This window comes from Dermacentor albipictus, chromosome 1, assembly GCF_038994185.2.
Source record: "Dermacentor albipictus isolate Rhodes 1998 colony chromosome 1, USDA_Dalb.pri_finalv2, whole genome shotgun sequence".
Lineage (NCBI taxonomy): Eukaryota > Metazoa > Arthropoda > Arachnida > Ixodida > Ixodidae > Dermacentor > Dermacentor albipictus.
In genome coordinates, this window is record NC_091821.1 from 75841796 (window position 1) to 75861451 (window position 19656).

At 44.3% G+C, this 19656-nt stretch overlaps 2 protein-coding genes across 5 annotated transcripts in view; one reads left to right on the forward strand and one right to left on the reverse strand.

Moving 5' to 3' along the window:
* Adk2 (Adenosine kinase 2) overlaps positions 1-3288 on the forward strand; it is a 68658-nt gene extending 65370 nt beyond the window's left edge. For all 3 annotated transcript variants that reach the window (XM_065434484.1, XM_065434486.1, XM_065434485.1), the window contains one exon: positions 2898-3288. In XM_065434484.1, the coding sequence (XP_065290556.1) occupies positions 2898-3028 (131 nt within the window). In that variant the 3' untranslated portion in view covers positions 3029-3288. The remainder of the gene's footprint in view (positions 1-2897) is intronic.
* Positions 3289-6518: 3230 nt separating this feature from the next.
* LOC135903968 (uncharacterized) overlaps positions 6519-19656 on the reverse strand; it is a 34739-nt gene continuing 21601 nt past the window's right edge. For both annotated transcript variants that reach the window (XM_065434487.1, XM_065434488.1), the window contains exon 6: positions 6519-7014. In XM_065434487.1, coding sequence (XP_065290559.1) covers positions 6658-7014 — 357 coding nt within the window. In that variant the 3' untranslated portion in view covers positions 6519-6657. The remainder of the gene's footprint in view (positions 7015-19656) is intronic.

Sequence of the window (19656 nt, forward strand, 5' to 3'; positions counted from 1 at the left end):
CTTACTGCTAATAGACACGTTAAATTTCCTTCCATTTCTTTCCATTATGTATGAAGGCCACCCATAAAGTAAGCTACGATTAATCTTTAAGTGAGGCATGAACATCGGAAGGAAAAAAGCTACATTAGAGAGACATGCAGCAGTAAAGCACAGGCATCTTTAGTTAGTAACATGGCAACCAACATAGGAAGTGAGGGAAGGAACAGGAAAGAACGCTGACTTGCAACAATTTTATTGCACACACACACCAGGCTTATATACCAAGCCGTGGCTCAACAGAAAAGACAGGAGGGTGGCACGTGGAGGGTGGCACGTGTATGCTGTGCCTTCAAAGATCTGTCTGCAGTGATGGTCACAGCAATGAATGCGAAGAAGGCCAGACAGAGTTAGACATGGTTTCCGCTGCTAATATCAGGAGACTCGGGGATACCCTGGATGATGAAGTTTTTTGGCCTGCTTTTGGAAGATTTTTCCCATTAAGTTCATGACACGACTCTGGAAAGGTGTTTTTGAAGCGCAGGTTAATGATTCCCCACTGGGTGAGCTCTGAATTAGCTGAGTTACATGGCAGGAGAGGCGTGTTAGCTCCTGTTGCATACACCCAGCACAGATTATTATCACTAAATAGAAGCTTGAGATCTAAAAGCTGAATTGAATCAGCAGCTTGCTGCTCATGAGTTAAAACAAACAGGTGAAAGCGATATTGTAACAGGGCTAGGACAGCTTGCCACTTGGTATCAACAGTGTCGGCGTCAGTCTAAAAGTACTAAACAGTCATTTACAAACCTCAAAGCTTTAGTGACAATGGCGGATGGAAAGCGTTCAGAAAGTAGGTGGTTGTAAGTGGCTAGCAAAATGCACAAACCTAGGCACACACCTTCCTTTTGAAGGTATATTCAGTTCCAAGTTATGAACATCGAGTTCACGTGAGCATTAAGAAGCTCTAGAAAACCCCCCATCATGATGGCAGAGGCATTTTGAAAGGCTATGCTGCCATGTGTGTCAATACATTCAGAGACTGCTGCGAGCCTCATTTCACCGGGCAACGAGTAATAAAGTCTCTGATGTCAATGGAAAATGTGAAAAATGCAATGCACAACTGTGATTCCTTTTTAAAAACTCAATGAGTTCTCTGGACCCACTCGTCATGAAGGGATCATCAATTGTTAGCGTGTTCACTTGAGATCGCAGAAACTTTGCAAGTGATTGCTGCCAGCTATCTGCCTCTTGTTGCAAGTTGCTCTTCCCTGTCCCTTCTCTCACTTCCTACATCAGCTGTCATGCTGCTAACCAAACATGGCATGTTACAAACATGCCTGCTTTTACACCTTGTGAAGCATGGGCAGGTTTCCAGATGTGAACTATTGTTTTTTAGGAATTTGTCATAGCTTAGCACCAAGTTTGTATCCTGGTGTATCCTGTCACCAGTGGCTGAAATGAAGATGTCACCTCTGCCTGAACCGCAGTATCACTGACAAAACATTGCTGTGCCAGAAATAATTACTATAGCTATCATTCGGTAGGAATGCAACTGATACCTGGCTTCCAAGAGAAAAGTTCCAAAATTGTGAAGCATAAATTCATCACGGACATGAAGTGATGAGGCGAGTCCCGTCATGAGTCCCGTCACTTCATGTCCATGTATTTTGTGCCGTGCCATTCTTAACCTTGAGCAAAGCTATAAGCATTTTGCTCAGGCAACTAGTCTTTTCTTTTAACAGGCTATATTTTCTACTTCACATTAAAAAAAAGAAAAAACACTTATGCGCGGGTGCAAGCATGACCTCTTTCCAGATGTTACTCCATTACATAAGTGCCCTTTGTATCGACGGGGTGATAATTTTTAAGTTTTATGGAATTTTTAAACATCGCCTGTGACAGCATAATTCTTGTCCTTGGGCTAGATTATCCAGAGATAGGCACCGCTAGCACGAGAAATTGAAACACCTATTCAACTAATTAATAAAAATTCACCAATTCACTTCTTAATTAATTACTGCACGGCCCATAATGCAATTTACGAATTGTAGCCGTTGAGCTTGCAGGACGTATCCACTCGAAATGAAATTCCAGGATGAAACTAGTTTCGAGATATTTCCCAAAGTGTGGGACAAAATACATATTATGCTTAAATGCATAAAAGAGCACTTAGCTACAATAGTAAGTGGAACAACAGTGCATTTTTACGGTGAGTTTTATGGCATATATTTCCAAACTTGCGTCATTGTGTAAATTCATTCCAAGTGGATACGACTTGCAAACTCACTGGCTGCAATTAATAAATTGCAATGTGTGCCATAAAGTAATTGAGAATGTGATTAGTGAATTTTTGTTAATTCCATAGCTGTTTCGAATGCCTCTCTGAATAATGCAGCTCAAGGACTAGAATTGTGTTATCTGCAACAGGCTATCTTCAAAAACTCTGTAAAACTTAAAAATGATCACCCTGTGTATGTAACTTCATATTTGCTGCAATTCAGTTTGTTGGTACTGCAGCACATGTAAGGGAGCCAGGGGGGCCCCATTAGGTTATGTTGCCTATTGCCTAAGTCTGCCTTCTCGCCTGTACTATTAATAAACTGCCAACTCAGACCAGTTGATAGCATGGTGGTTCGCTTAGTCAGCCTTTTACACATTTAGTTTAAGTGCAGCTTCTTCACGAGACTTCACGCATTTATTTTAAAATATGCCATGTAGCAAACCATGTGGTTAAAAAAAGTGTGCATTAAGAAAGTTTGTTAAGACAGGCTTGTGTCCTTGAACATGCTTTGTTAGTTTTTGAAGTTGGGAACCCTTGAACTTCTTTCCAGCAAGAGTGCCATAAACCCAGACTTGATAAGTTATTAAACAGTGTTCATAAAAGGAGTGTTCTTAGAAATCCATAATTTGCACTGCAGGTTTTCTGGCCATGTACCTCCTGGGGAAACCTATCGAAACCTGCATTCGTTGTGGCATCACTGTGTCTGTGGAAGTCATCAAAAATTCTGGCTGCACTCTACCAGATAGAGAAAGCATTCGTGTGGTTTAAGCTAGCAGACTCGCCCACATTTTTTTTTTTTTTTCCTTCTCCATTGCTCCTGGTGCTACTTAGGCAAATGGCATTTTATATGCAATGTCCTATCATGCATATTCATGACAGCCGAAGTGAGGCAGCTGTGAGCTGCTCAATTGCATTCCCAATTTCAGCAATAGTGTGATTACTCAGTGGGATGACTGGTTGCCAAGCCCAAATGGAAAAAAACGGAAAGTGAATGCTTTACAATAAAGAACTGCTTTTGTAAAATTTTATTTTTTGAACTTTCATTACGGAGCTGTGCATAGATTTGGTAAAAAAATGGTGGCTGTTAAATGTCTTGCAGTTCCATTCAGATACACTTGGCAAATACAGGCCACCGAGAGTTAAGGTGAAAATGAAAATTTCTACCTACAAGCACCAGTGACTGAGGGTGATTTTCCAAGCAGATGATTTCCAGAATTTTAGGAAGAACCTTCTATAGCGAGGAAGGTATTGGTAACCTAGTACTCCCACATTCAGGTTTTGCTTGAAAGACAGACTCAAATTTTAGCAAGGCCAGACAAGTGCATTTATAGTTGCCATCTGCTGGTAACGAACAGAGAAAGAGTACTATCGATAACACCAAGAAGCACCAGTCTCTCATCTGGTAGAACTAATTTTACTGATGGCTAGGCACGCAGTCAGTAATTTCTTGTTCTCACTGGGTGAACAAGGCAAGCACTGATGCCTGCGTGCCTTTCTTGCAGTATAGGCAAGGTGCAACCGTTAAGACATTTTAGCCTTAATGAACCAGTGGTAAACATAATATTTTTGAATGTCACAGTAGTGTAGGAGGTCGTAGTACAATTCTTTTCATCGCACTCCTTTTTTAACCGCTATGTTTGATCATGTGATGCGGCATCCATTGCTTGCCTCAGCTGGCCTCCGACGCAGTGCAACAAGCCACTGTTTTGGAACTTGTCACTGACAATGACTGCACAACACGCATAAATATGACATACACATCCTTCTGAGCTAGTTATACCCTGTCCAAATGGTGCAAGCACTGCCATACGATCCGCGTACTAGAAAACAGGGCCAGGAATATTTTAAGAGTTGCAGTGATATGTATATTTAGCCACTGCCATTAAATGGGGATTGCCATCATTCGCTCATCGATACTTATTTTTTTATTATTATTATTATGGCCAATGGCTTGCAAGCCACAGGTTGCCATGTTCTTGGTTCAGTAACATTTTCTGGTGCGGTATTTCATTACATTATTTTTCACGTAATCACTAGTGAATAAGTTTGTTGCACTAGATTTGTTAATGCTGCACTCCGAGCTTAAAACATCCCTTGTTTCGAGTTTTGTAGTGTAGTTTAGAGAAAATATTCTTTCACTCATTTATGCTGTGGATTGTGACGAAACATTCAGCATGGAATAATCTTGCATAACACATGTAAACATTTGGTCAGCATACTCGTTAATGAGTGCACAGTTGATTGTAGCTGCGGTCTCCTACGTAGCGTAGATACCGCGAGGTGCTGCGACAAGTCCACTGGTTAAATGCATTGCAGTTCCCCGAGGACAACTGCATTTGGCTTACGTTTGGCACGTCGTAGGCACAAAAATGGGAAGCAGTAGCATCCACGTTAACTACCAAAACTAAATTTGAACTGCACGCCACGGTGACATTTAGAAGGCAAGAGCATTGTGGTTAGGCCTGCTCTGCTGTAGCCTTTGCAATGCAAGCTATTGAAGGAGCAAAAGTACCCCGAAGGCCATGTTTGATTGTCAATAACTCCGCTTCTGCTGAACGCATTTAATTGCCTTTTGCCGCAAAGTATTTCTGAATTAGCCTATTTTAAATTCAAATGCATTTCTCCTCTTTGATAAAAAGTAGTTCAGGGCCCCTTTAACACCAAAGGTCAAGGGTTAGTAGCCTTCTTTTGGACCATTGTTTGGTCATGCCATCACCAGATTTTCTGCCTCATAAGCCATTTAATCCTTTTGCATTAATAGTTACAAGCATGAGCTAGTGTCAACTAAATTTGTGGTGCTATCTAACCGCCACAATTCACCACAAACTTTGCCTTTAATAAAATTGGAAAATTGTTTTGCCGCAGCAAAACCTTCGTTTAGTTGGATGAGAGTTTGATATATTATTCTACTGTTATGATGCTAGGAAACAAGGATTAAAAAAACCTAGGAGCACGGTAGCTACAATAAAGCAGAGTTAACAGAACACCATTAATGAGTGGTATATCTTTGCTGAATGCTTCTCCACTGTGAGCTGATCATCCTTTGCTACAAAGCTCCTTGCAAGGATGCCACAGATATCAATCCACTAACATTTACTCAAGTGTGTATGCATACAGCATATTAAGCAGATTTCTTTACATGAGTTTAGCATCCTCAAACTGTACAGTGTGTTACAAGGGTGCAGGAGTGCTGGGGTTCCTTGTTCACTTAGGCCATCTGGCAGCTTTTTAATGTGCACCTAAATCTAAGTACAGGAGTATTTTCACATTCCACAGAGGTGACATGGCAGGTCTTGAGGCAACAAATTGCTAAGCTCTGGCATAAGTGAGCGAACTAGCCAGTGAAAAGGGTCTATAGGGTACATATGTGTACAATGCACCGTCCACAAGCACAATGTAGCTGAAATGCCAAACCAGAAAACACCAATGCACTAAAATATCTTACTTGTGCAGAAAGGTGTCAAAACTAAGTGTTTGTGCCTAAGGCAGTTTTCAAGTGTAGTATAGGTCATCAGTGGTGAGCAATACCAGTAGTATGGCAAATACAATTCACCTCCGTACTGACAAGCCAAGGTTAGAACACATTATGATACTGTTGGTCTCAGGGTTGCAACAATTCTTGCAGTGCAGCTTTCAGAAGCCTCCATCCTTGGTACATTTTTTCTATTGCACAGTTATGCTTTCACGGAAAACTGCATTGCAACAAGCCATAGCTTTTGTTGGTACCAGGCAAAGTATAAGCGGGTTGCAGCGAACAATACAGAGGTTATTTGTGGCAAGGTCGTGTGAATTTCTTATCCAAAGGTGGCTTTTCGTGGGCCCTTCTTACAGCTAATTTCATAGCACAGTGCACACTACCCTGCATTTTGCGGCAGCCAGTCCTGGAAAAGTTCTTGCTGCTACAGTGGAAGCTCAATGGTAAAGATCATGGTCAGTCCAAGCAAGTGGAGAAAAAATTGAATTAACCAAACAGTTCCCTTCTCCTAGGCCTGCCACACCAGCTGTTGCTGGTCTGAGCTACACAGCAAAGCCTACTGCTTGCGGTTGTAAATTATGTATGCCAAATTAGTTCTCACAAGTAGCTTTTGGAAAAGAATTTGCATACATGGACACCCCTTTTTGTGCTGCTAAGATCTGCCTGCAAGGTCGCATATGTACAACTTCAGCTGGCTACAGCAGACAGACTTCCGAAGCAAAAATGTGATGGCATTTGAAAAAGCAAATTTGTGTTGCAAGAAATCTTCCCCAATGAAAGCAATTGAAGAAGCATCCAAATGTTTTATTAATCTTCCGGAAATATGAAAAAAGCAGGCAGAACCTGTGTGCAAATATAGTAACAAACACGTGAGCATAAAATGTCATTTATTTTTCTTCCCATTATCTATTGTGTATAAAAATTATGGTGCATTTGCTATCCAGATGCTGTTGTTTCTATGGTCAAAGTATGGCTTAAACATATCTCGTATTTTCGTCGTGTATGACCAGCTTGTCAACATAGGGCTGACTTTACTAGCACATAGCCACTCGGAGTTGACATCTGACGTGTTGTTCATGACCAAATCACTTTTGCAAGTAACGAAATCCTTTGGTAGAAGCAGCCAGTTGGTCTCTTCATTTCTGAGGTCTGAAGTCTTCATTTCACTGAATGTTCTTGTCAGCTTGAAAAGTTCATTCTTCCCAATGTATTCATTGTTTGGCAAAAGCCAAGCTGATTGGTCATGTACCACACGGTTACATTTAGGGTGGTCTTCCACCTGTAATCAATAAAAATAACGACATTAACACTATGAACAACTTGGGCAGTACCAGTGGATATATCACTTCAAAGGACACTAAAGAGGACTGGTAAGGTATACCAAAGCTGTCATGCCATAAGAATGAACCTGGTACAGTGGAACTTCATTGATATGATCCAGTTGCACACAATTTCCCAGCGGCAACATTCCCAATCAAGAACAAAAAATGACCCACACTTACAGGTATGCTTTGTTTACTGGTTCAGACATTCCAGGAAGCCACTATCTTTCGGCACAAACGTCAAGTACATTGCCAAACTGCGATCGTATCGTACATTTTTTGGCCGCTAGATCCAATGTAAACAAGAAAAGGTGCGAGACCCACACAATCAAGAACAGTTGCAACAGCTTCCCTGCTATAAGCACTTGCCCAGCTCATGTGAAAATTCCAGCCTGCACTCTGTTTACTATTGTGGTACTAGCAAATCTCTTCCCGGATCAACAGACACTATTCAGAGCTATTACCATCAACCCTACAGTGGGAAGCATCTTCACCTATTTCGCAGTGCATGGGGTGTATGTAGTGCCATTGGACGCACACTGCAAGCTTTTAACAGGCAGTAACCCAAATGCTAACCCAAATGTGTTGATAAAATTGCATAAACAGGCCTGGAGTGTGGCCTGATTCCGGTGACCAGAACCGGTAACGCACTCCCTCACCAGAGCAGGATTGGCCACCCTGGTGCAGTACTTGGCCACAACCTCCTATATGAACAACACAACCAAACCCCGGCCCTCAGTCCCCAGCAGCTGCAAAGCAACTGACCACGGCGGCGGTCAGACCTGCAACGCTGCAGAGGGTGCTAAGAATCACTGGCTCCGGACAGGCCGCCATTGGAATATGAACCTGGCAATGTTTAACGCTAGAACGTTATCTAGTGAGGCGAGCCTAGCAGTACTATTGGAGGAACTAGAGGGCAGTAAATGGTATATAATAGGGCTCAGTGAAGTTAGGAGGCCAAAAGAGGCATATACAGTGCTAAAAAGCGGGCACGTCCTGTGCTACCGGGGCTTAGCAGAGAGAAGGGAACTAGGCGTCGGATTCCTGATTAATAAGAACATAGCTGGTAACATACAGGAATTCTATAGCATTAACGAGAGGGTGGCAGGTCTTGTTGTGAAACTTAAGAGGTACAAAATGAAGATTGTACAGGTCTACGCCCCTACATCCAGTCATGATGACCAGGAAGTCGAAAGCTTCTATGAACACGTGGAATCGGCGATGGGTAGAGTGATAACTAAATACACTATACTAATGGGTGACTTTAATGCCAAGGTAGGAAAAAAGCAGGCTGGAGACAAGGCAGTGGGGGAATATGGCATAGGCACTAGGAATATCAGGGGGGAGTTATTAGTAGAGTTTGCGGAACAGAATAATATGAGGATAATGAATACCTTCTTCCGCAAGCAGGATAGCCGAAAGTGGACGTGGAGGGGCCCGAACGGCGAGACTAGAAATGAAATAGACCTCATACAAGATGTGGACGTGCTCGGCAAGGTGCGCTGCAGTGACCACAGGATGGTAAGAACTCGAATTAGCCTAGACCTGAGAAGGGAACGGAAGAAACTGGTACATAAGAAGCCGATCAATGAGTTAGCGGTAAGAGGGAAAATAGAGGAATTCCAGATCAAGCTTCAGAACAGGTATTCGGCTTTAACTCAGGAAGAGGACCTTAGTGTTGAAGCAATGAACGACAATCTTGTGGACATCATTAAGGAGTGTGCAATGGAAATCGGTGGTAACTCCGTTAGGCAGGATACCAGTAAACTATCGCAGGAGACGAAAGATCTCGTCAAGAAACGCCAATGTATGAAAGCCTCTAACCCTACAGCTAGAATAGAATTGGCAGAACTTTCGAAGTTAATCAACAAGCGTAAGACAGCTGACATAAGGAAGTATAATATGGATGGAATTGAACATGCTCTCAGGAACGGAGGAAGCCTAAAAACAGTGAAGAAGAAACTAGGAATTGGCAAGAACCAGATGTATGCGTTAAGAGACAAAGCCGGCAATATCATTACTAATATGGATAAGATAGTACAAGTGGCTGAGGAGTTCTATAGAGATTTATACAGTACCAGTGCCACCCACGACGATAATGAAAGAGAAAATAGTCTAGAGGAATTCGAAATCCCATAGGTAACGCCGGAAGAAGTAAAGAAAGCCTTGGGAGATATGCAAAGGGGGAAGGCAGCTGGGGAGGATCAGGTAACAGCAGATTTGTTGAAGGATGGTGGACAGATTGTTCTAGAGAAACTGGCCACCCTGTATACGCAATGCCTCATGACCTCGAGCGTACCGGAATCTTGGAAGAACGCTAACATAATCCTAATTCATAAGAAAGGAGACGCCAAAGACTTGAAAAATTATAGACCGATCAGCTTGTCCGTTGCCTACAAACTATTTACTAAGGTAATCGCAAATAGAATCAGGAACACCTTAGACTTCTGTCAACCAAAGGACCAGGCAGGATTCCGTAAAGGCTACTCAACAATAGATCATATTCACACTATCAATCAGGTGATAGAGAAATGTGCTGAATATAACCAACCCTTATATATAGCTTTCATTGATTACGAGAAAGCATTTGATTCTATCGAAACCTCAGCAGTCATGGAGGCATTACGGAATCAGGGTGTAGACGAGCCATATGTAAAAATACTGAAAAATATCTATAGCGGCTCCACAGCCACCGTAGTCCTCCATAAAGAAAGCAACAAAATCCCAATAAAGAAAGGCGTCAGGCAGGGAGATACGATCTCTCCAATGCTATTCACAGCGTGTTTACAGGAGGTATTCAGAGACCTGGATTGGGAAGAAATGGGGATAAAAGTTAATGGAGAATACCTTAGTAACTTGCGATTCGCTGATGATATTGCCTTGCTTAGTAACTCAGGGGACCAACTGCAATGCATGCTCACTGACCTGGAGAGGCAAAGCAGAAGAGTGGGTCTAAAAATTAATCTGCAGAAAACTAAAGTAATGTTTAACAGTCTTGGAAGAGAACAGCAGTTTACAATAGGCAGCGAGGCATTAGAAGTCGTAAGGGAATACATCTACTTAGGGCAGGTAGTGACTGCGGATCCGGATCATGAGACAGAAATAATCGGAAGAGTAAGAATGGGCTGGGGTGCGTTTGGCAGGCATTCTCAGATCATGAACAGCAGGTTGCCATTATCCCTCAAGAGAAAAGTGTATAATAGCTGTGTCTTACCAGTACTCACCTACGGGGCAGAAACCTGGAGGCTTACGAAAAGGGTTCTACTCAAATTGAGGACGACGCAACGAGCTATGGAAAGAAGAATGATAGGTGTAACGTTAAGGGATAAGAAACGAGCAGATTGGGTGAGGGAACAAACGCGAGTTAATGACATCTTAGTTGAAATCAAGAAAAAGAAATGGGCATGGGCAGGACATGTAATGAGGAGGAAAGATAACCGATGGTCATTAAGGGTTACGGACTGGATTCCAAGGGAAGGGAAGCGTAGCAGGGGACGGCAGAAAGTTAGGTGGGCGGATGAGATTAAGAAATTTGCAGGGACGGCATGGCCACAATTAGTACATGACCGGGGTTGCTGGAGAAATATGGGAGAGGCCTTTGCCCTGCAGTGGGCGTAACCAGGCTGATGATGATGAACCCAAATGCATCGCTGCTGCAGGCGACATGAAGTGAGCATCGTGTTTTGCTCTCGCAGCATTGTAGGCTTAATATTCTAGTGTCACCCACCAGCGTGATTTCGCTTCAATTTCCCATTGCTGTCTTAAACACTATGCAATATAAAAATGACAATGTATGTCTCATGGCCGCAAGTGAAAGCTTCCCACCAAAATGCCCCACTCAAAAAAGCTGCTGTCCCAGGCTAAATAAGGAGAGCACATACTTAAAGGGACACTAAAGTGAAAAATGATTTCTTCCGCATCAGTAAATTACCGTTCTACAACACCAAAAACACCACTCTTACAACGATAAGACGTTTGGCAAGCCAGAAAAGGCGCAAGAACGAAATACCAATGGCGACACCTACTCAAGTTCCCGCACCTGGGGGCTGTGATGTCTTGGATTTTGATGGAATCTTCTAGGGCCTACCAATTATATATAGCGGTACAGATTGACTACATTGTGTTCTAAAGGAACCAAATATGAAACATGGCAAGTTTCGGGAACCTTTACTCAGCCAACGTGGCCCAAATGCGAAAACATACTTTGGAATCCCTGACGTCACGCTGACGTACCGGCACTGAGGTTTCGGCGTGAAATTAAAATACTGATACTTGGACCTTCATTTTCTCATCTACTAAACTATTTTTTTAAATGACTGCCTGCAGGGTTCTTAAACAATGATTCATTAGTCTAAACTGATTTATTGTTTCGCTTTAGTGTCCCTTTAAGCTTGCCAAAGCTATAAGCATGACAACTTTCTTGTGCTGCAATGATTTGCGCAACGCTTCGCATTACGTGGATGTCAACTACAGTTGAGTCTGTTGAATTTTTTTAGTGACTTCGGATTCTAAATTTTGCCAGTTAGTATGTATTTGTCGAATTTTTTTCCCCAAGATGTATGAAAACGGTTTTACTGTATTGCTCTTTAGTGTCGCTCAAACAATATAAGTGGCAAAGCAACAACAAGCAGACAGATGGAGGCATGGAAACCTGTGGTGAGAGTAAAGAAAAGCCTCAACATTTCAACTGAACAATAAGGAAAGATACAGACGAGCAACACATTTGATAGAAAAGCCATGGACATGGCTGCAATTATGTACAGTAGAACCCTGCTAAAGACACGTCCACGTGAGAGTAAGAACATATGAAGCAGCTGCCAGACCTACAGGACAGCTCATTTCGCACTCTTTCAACAGACTTCAAGAGGAGGCAATACCTTCATGGTGTCATGCGACTACCACAGCAGCTAATAGTCAGTGTGGCCGCACCACACACATTTTTCCTCTAATGTGACCATGCCTGAACTCTTGTTATCACTAGAAATGTGGTCATTTTTGGTGCTTTCACGTTTCCACATTTCTTAGTAGTCGCAACGTATACTGCAATACATAAAATTACTGACCACAAGTGCTTTGAACTCATGTTAAGTAGCAGTAATTGCACAGACAATTCCAGAGAATTCCTACGTGGAATTTCAAAGGAGCACCTCAAGGAAAACAAAGGAAAGCAATAATTTGCTATTTTTAGCATAAGTACTGACAGTTAAGAAAATCTGAAATGTACAATACGCACCTGCTTCCTGGTTCCCAACTTTTTTAGGTCAGATAATGCAAAAACATTTTATGAAGATTGTTAATTTGTTAAGTCAGAGTAAACCTTTTTTCAATCAAGATTTGTTGGCATAATACTAGCCATCACGATGCCCATGCTATGCAGGAAAGCAGTAGCTTTGCAAATGTGAAAATGGTTAAGTTCCTTTGTACAGGGCGCACGTTTTTACTCACTGCAGCAGGCACCCAATTTGTTTTTCACTGCATTCTTTAAGCTTGTGAAGCAATGGTTGTCGGGTCACGGAACATGCAAAAGCCTTCTCGTACTTGATTACATTGTGTTCGATCAGCTTTTCTGTGCAAGCAAGGTGGTCTAATGTGTGTTCAACTGGCTCTAGAGCCTCCAGTAACAAATAAGGGCACTTGCACATCATCAGCCTGGTTACGCCCACTGCAGGGCAAAGGCCTCTCCCATACTTCTCCAACTACCCCGGACACACACTAATTGTGGCCATGTTGTCCCTGCAAACTTCTTAATCTCATCCGCCCACCTAACTTTCTGCCGCCCCCTGCTACGCTTCCCTTGGAATCCAGTCCGTAACCCTTAATGACCATCGGTTATCTTCCCTCCTCATTACATGTCCTGCCCATGACCATTTCTTTTTCTTGATTTCAACTAAGATATCATTAACTCGCGTTTGTTCCCTCACCCAACTACTCTTTTCTTATCCCTTAACGTACATTCTTCCTCCTTGCATCGTCCTCAATTTAAGTAGAACCCTTTCCGTAAACCTCCAGGTTTCTGCCCCGTATGCGAGTACCGGTAAGACACAGCTGTTATACACTTCTCTTGAGGGATAATGGCAACCTGCTGATCATGGTCTGAGAATGCCTGCCAAACACACCCCAGCCCATTCTTATTCTTCTGATTATTTCACTCTCATGATCCGGGTCCGCGGTCACTACCTGCCCTAAGTAGATGTATTCCCTTACCACTTCCAGTGCCTCGCTACCTATCGTAAACTGCTGTTCTCTTCCGAGACTGTTAAACATTACTTTAGTTTTCTGCAGATTAATTTTTAGACCCACCCTATTGCTTTGCCTCTCCAGGTCAGTGAGCATGCATTGCAATTGGTCCCCTGAGTTACTAAGCAAGGTACTATCATCAGCGAATCGCAAGTTACTAAGGTATTCTCCATTAACCCTTATCCCCAATTCTTCCCAATCCAGGTGTGTTTGAGAAATGAGCGTTTTTTGTCTCGGGACGGTGGAAGAATGAATTAACATTAGTTCAGCCGTGTCGGATCTACTGTGCAATGTATGCATACTTGTTTAACAAACATCGTCACTCTTGCCCTCTGGCCAGTAGTTACGATAAGCAACACAAACGAGCTTTCACATGCACAGGTTTCGAATAGTTGCTGAAAGTATTGCGAAATTTCGTGGCCACTAATGCCAGTGCACGGAATTCAATCTGTTACGTGCGAGTTCGAATGTCACGAGTGTCATAACTTTGTAGCGGTGCGAACACTTTCGCGGCATTTACTTGTGAATTAGGTGTGGAGTTCTGTGGCGAGAGCCGCTGTACGAAGCCCACCTCAGGCCCTTTGCGTAATCGAGGCCCGTAGACAGACACATGCACATGGAGACACACACAGATACACATATACAAAAGGACATGCACGGCTGAATATGCCACAGCGGCAGCTCTCAACATACATTGTGTTCGTCGCAAACAGTGCTCTGCAATCTGCTTCATTTTTGCTGGTTATTTGCACATCTATATATGATGCAGTGACACCCCGATGATGTTCTGTACTTGGATGTTGCGGACACAGACATATTTACACATTGAACACCCCGTAACACACACGCTACATGCATGCGAACGCATCTTGGCAGCTCAGGGAAGATGGCGGCCGCCGGTCGCTGGGTTCTGGAGTATGCGCTCAGCCCATCCGGTTCGAGACTATCGTGTTCTGGTCTATACAGATTAAAACATGGTGCATGGAATGACTGTATGAAGTGAATTCATTTTTACGACAAACGGTGTGCAACTAAGCATGCCTCCATGCGGCACACCGGTCTCTTGAGTGAATGTTCTCGACAAACTGTTGCTCACTCTTACACGAAACGTGTGATCAGAGAGATAGCTTTCGATTGGGTTCAGCATATTGCCACAAACACCCATTGCAGAAAGGTCCCAAAGAATACCGAAACGCCGTAATGTATCACATGCCTTCTCCAGATCGAGAAACACTGAAAGAAGGAACTGTTTATGTATAAAGGCATCCATGATGGCCTCGATGCAAACGAGGTGGTCTGTAGTCGACCTACCTTTTCGAAAACCACACTGGAAGGGGTCTAGTGTTTTGCAATTTTCTAAGAAACAGATTGGGCGCCAGTTTATCATTTTTTCAGTATGTTGCACAGACAGCTTGTTAGAGCTATTGATCTGCAACTGTTGGCTAGAGACTGGTCCTTCCCTTGTTTAAGTATGGGTATAACAATAGCTTCTTTCCAAACAGGTGAAATGTATCCAGCTGCCCACATAGCATTAAAAAGAGACAGAAGTTTTTTTAGAGTTTGAGGGTACATGTTTGGTCATTTCATAAATGACGCGATCACTACCTGGTGCCGAGTCTTTGCAACTATTGAGAGATGCCTGAAGTTCAGCTAAGTTGAACCGGCAATTGTACGCTTTATTCCTTCTACATTTGCATTCAAGAGGCTGTCACTATGCATTTTCTTTTAACCACAGGAAAGTGTGTGTAGTGCAATTCACTCGAGATTTGTTCACAGTGCTCACCTAGAAAACCTGCCCGATTTTCCAGGCTGTCTCCTTTGGTATTTACTAGGGGTAGAGGATGAGACTGTCTAGCCTTTTAATTTGTTTACCCGGTTACAGACGTTCCTCTCATCAGTGAATGAATTAATACTAGATATTGTAAGGATGATAACGAACATGAGCGCAGAGTCAGCAGCATCAAGCGCGCAGCAGATGCTAGAGCTAGGGGACTGTGCTCGGTGCATCCTAGAAACGGCGGTCGCTACGAACGTCAATAAATCTCCTTTATAAGTGGTGGAGTCATGCGGGGTAACTTTCCACTCTACCATCCTGGAACTCCATTCTCGGACGCGACCTTAACCAAGGCGGAGACCAATTACAGCATTACAGAAAAGGAGTGTTTGGCCATAGTGTAGGCGCTTGGCAAGTTTCGCTTATATTTAGACGGCCGATCTTTTGACGTAGTGACCGACCACCAGGCACTATGTTGGCTGTCGATGCTCAAAGACCCATCAGGCCGGCCGCCTTGCCCGCTGGGCATTGCAAATTCAAGAATACAACATCTGCATGGTTTACCGTTCCAGGCGAAAGCACTCCGACGCCGACACGCTGTCCCGATCACCGCTTCCCCCGAAGGCCAGTCACGACTCCTCCTGCGAGTGCACTTTGTCCTCTCTGGACTTTGACACTATCGCTGCTGCACAGCGTAATGATCCCTGGACTGCATCTCTGCTCGACGTTCTCTTGGATACGTCGAAAGTTCCAGCGTCACGTACGCTTCAGTGCCAAGTTCCTCATTTTGCGATTCGAGACCAGCTACTGTATCAACGCAACTATGCCCCAGAGGGACGCACCTGGTTACTCGTCAGTCACAGAATTTTGCGATCAGAGCTCTGCTCTTCGTTCCATGTCGACCCTCAGTGTGGCCACGCGGGAGTCTTCAAGACCTACGAAAGACTTTGACACCACTATTATTGGCGGGGAATGTACAATTCGTTCGCTCTTATCATGAGTGCCAACGCCGCAAAGTGCCACCGCACAACTCCACCGGTGAGCTCCAGCCTTTGCAATGCCCATCCCAACCCTTTGATCGCGTGGGCATAGATCTCTACGGGCCACTTCCGTTGACTCCTACCAGCAACAGGTGGATGATCGTTGCGGTAGACCACTTAACCCGTTATGCGGAGACTGCTGCTTTACCAAATGCTACAGCGCAGGAGGTCACCAATTTCATACTTCATTTTCTCCTTCGTCATGGAGGTCCACGTGAACTTTTAAGCAGGCCGTGCCTTCTTATCTGAAGTCGTTGAACAACTGCTAGCTGAATGCGCTATTGTTCATCATAAATGCACTGCTTATCACCCGCAGACTAACGGTACCACGGAACGCTTTAATCGAACTCTTGGTGACATGCTCGCCATGTATGTCTGACCTGATCACTCTAATTGGGACCTACCGTATTTACTCGCATAACGATCGCACTCGCGTAATGATCGCACCCCTGAATTTTGTCGTCAAAATTTGATTTTTTTTATTTCCCGTGTAATGATCGCACCCCGAACTTGCCGCAGCGATATGTGGTGTTCCAAGTCTAGCTAACGATGATCGCGCTTACCATCTGTCGAATGCTACGCGAACGACTCGCCTGCACGCACCAAACATTCTTAAGTGGATGCCTCATTTCATTACTTTCATCACTTTACGCACTTCCATGACAAAAAGAGGTACAACCAAACTTGCCTTTATTATGGGTAGGCTTTATAATCGCTGTGGTCAACAAAAACAAAAGATGCGCCTTTCGATTCTTTTCATCTGCACTCGTGAGCACGCAACAAATCGCGCGCGGCAATGATAGTAGCCACGTTTACACGGATACGTTAAAAGTGTACCCTATTCATACGCCGACGCTTGTAACACGGCTAAGATATTCGCCCACCCTTAGCGGAAACGTGCCGTGTTAGGAGAGTAGTGAAACCGGTGCCGCAGTTTCCGCAGCACACCGGCCATGCATTTCTGTCACTGGCAGCTAAGTGCGCCCATCTGTTTCTGTCCCCTCAAAGTGGACATGGCTACGTTATTGCCGCAAACTTGCCGATATTAACGATATTATTCATCACTGATACGGAAGAAACTGTATCAATGCACGTAATGTACTCACGAGAAGAAAAAAAATCGCGTTTGGCGCGTTCGGCTTGCTCCGCCGGCCGCCATGTTTGTTTTGGTGTCCCGCACCCGCATCCCGCAGCAAACGCAGGAAGAAAAAAAAATTTTTTTTTTCGTGGGAAATTTAACCCGCGTAATGATCGCACCCCTGAATTTGCGTCAATTTTTCTGGCGAAAAAAGTGCGATCATTATGCGAGTAAATACGGTAGTTCTTCATTTCGTGACCTACCCCTTCAACACCGTGCCTGAGGCCACTACCGGATTCTCACCCTCTTACCTTCTTTACGGCCGTCATCCTTCGCACACAATCGACACCATTCTGCCCTACTGGCCGGACTCATCCGAATGCCTGCCGATCTTGGAAGCCGCCAGACACGCAAAAAAATGTTGCCAGCTGGCCCGGTGATTCACCTCGGATGACCAGAACCGTCAAAAAGCCGTTCACAACGCCCAGAACTCGACACCCACTTTTCTCCCGGGCACTCTCGTCTGGTTGTCAGTGCCACACCGCACGCCTGGGCTCGCTTCAAAACTCCTTCCAAAGTATGACACGCCACACCATGTTCTCGAGAGAACATCACCCGTTAATTACTTGGTTGAGCCGCTAACGCCGCCGTAACCGCAAAATCTTTCATGTTCGGCGTCTCAAGCCGTAACACCATTTTACCGTCCTTCCAGAAAACTTAAGTCGCCAGGATGGCTCCTTTATTTCCGCGGGGCCATTGTAACGAAGATAATGAACATGAGTGCAGAGTCAGCAGCATCGGCAGCATCAAGCGCGCAGCAGATCTTCGAGCTAGGGGACCATGTTTAGTGCATCCTAGAACCGGCGGATGCTACAAACTTCAATAAACCTCCCTTATAATATATACTTCTCTCAACTATCTCTCTTAGCTTGTCAATGTGTTCTTCTGCCCATGACTTTGCTTGTTTAAAATTGATGAGGTTTTCGGCGGTTGGGCAGTCGCATAGCAGTCCCCAAGCTTTGTTTTATTTTTTCCCTGCCTTTTGACATTTGTCAGATGCATTTTGTGGCAGCGTCAATTATGAAACCTGTCAAGTAAGCCACAGCATTGTCTATATTAAGACCAGCAATGTCCTCCCTATCTAAACGTGTACGTTCTCTGAATAATTCCCAGTTCACCTAGTCAACCTTTCATTGAGGAGGATGTGGGGAGAATTCATCTTGTGAGACTTATACCCCTGTCACACGGGCACCCGCGAACTCCATCTTTACGCCAATGGAGTTGCGCTCCGTGTCCCATGGTCTCCCTTGCGCCAAGGAAGTTAAATGGAGATTTTGGGCGAAGGGAGTTCGACAATGACCATTACAGTTGGATGGAGTACTCTTGTTCCCAGGTAGCTACAGTTGCGCAGAAAACCACGCTAGTAAAATCGTCGTAACTGGTTCATTTACAAATTTTAGCATTATTACTTTTTTTTGCCTTAGGATATGTGCCACATAATGGGAGTATTAATTTGTTTTTAAGGGCGTCAGCGCCTGTACCCTCTACACCAATACTTCGCCATGCCGCATCGGGAAACGCCGTTCCGCCATTTCGTTTGTTTTTATATGCACGCGAGCCGCACGTGTCATTCAAGCCGTACGGACACGCACTTTTGCTGCTGAAGCTTCGATGTACACTTCAATGCCGGTTATTGTGGCGAGGGTGACCTTTTTCACATCTTCAGTTTCGTCACTCATCTAGAAGCAGTTGAGCTCACCACGAGTACACAGACCCGCACAATTACACAGCGGAATCACAACTCGAAGCGTACCGGCCCAACAACGTGACCCGCGCTGCCCGCGCACGAAAGCAAGAGCGCAGTGTGGCCAGCATCGCTTGCAACTTCGCTATGCTTGGAAAACAAAAATCCTGCGATAACGTACCGCAAAGTTTGTCGCTGTGATTTTATATTATTACATACTACGTTAAAAAAATACAGATAGATTACTTTAACGACTGTATATGTGAACAGTTGCACGCGGAAGTAAGTGCAGCAGCGCCGTTTCTATCCCGTGTGGCACCCGTCGAAAGCTCGCACTGTGCCGTGTAGCATGGCCGCAACTCCATTGCCGTCAATCTCCGTTGGGGAGTTTCATGCTCAACGGAGTTCACGGGTACTTGTGTGACAGGGGTATTAGAACTACGTATCGGGAAGTGGTCACTTCCGTAAGTGTTCATAACATTCTACTCGAGGTATGGCAGGAGAGTGCTGGATACTATGCTAAAGTCAATATATAGCTGCCCGCCACAGCAGCATCACCGCAATACTTGCCCACCTGTCTCACATGAAAGCATCAGCGAGCACTCAGTTTCTCATTTCGGTACCAGCAAATCTTCTCCGGGCTCTTCGCACACAGCATCCACAGCTATCACCGCCAATCCGATTGCAATAAGCATCTTCACCTATCTGTTTCACAACGCGTGGTGC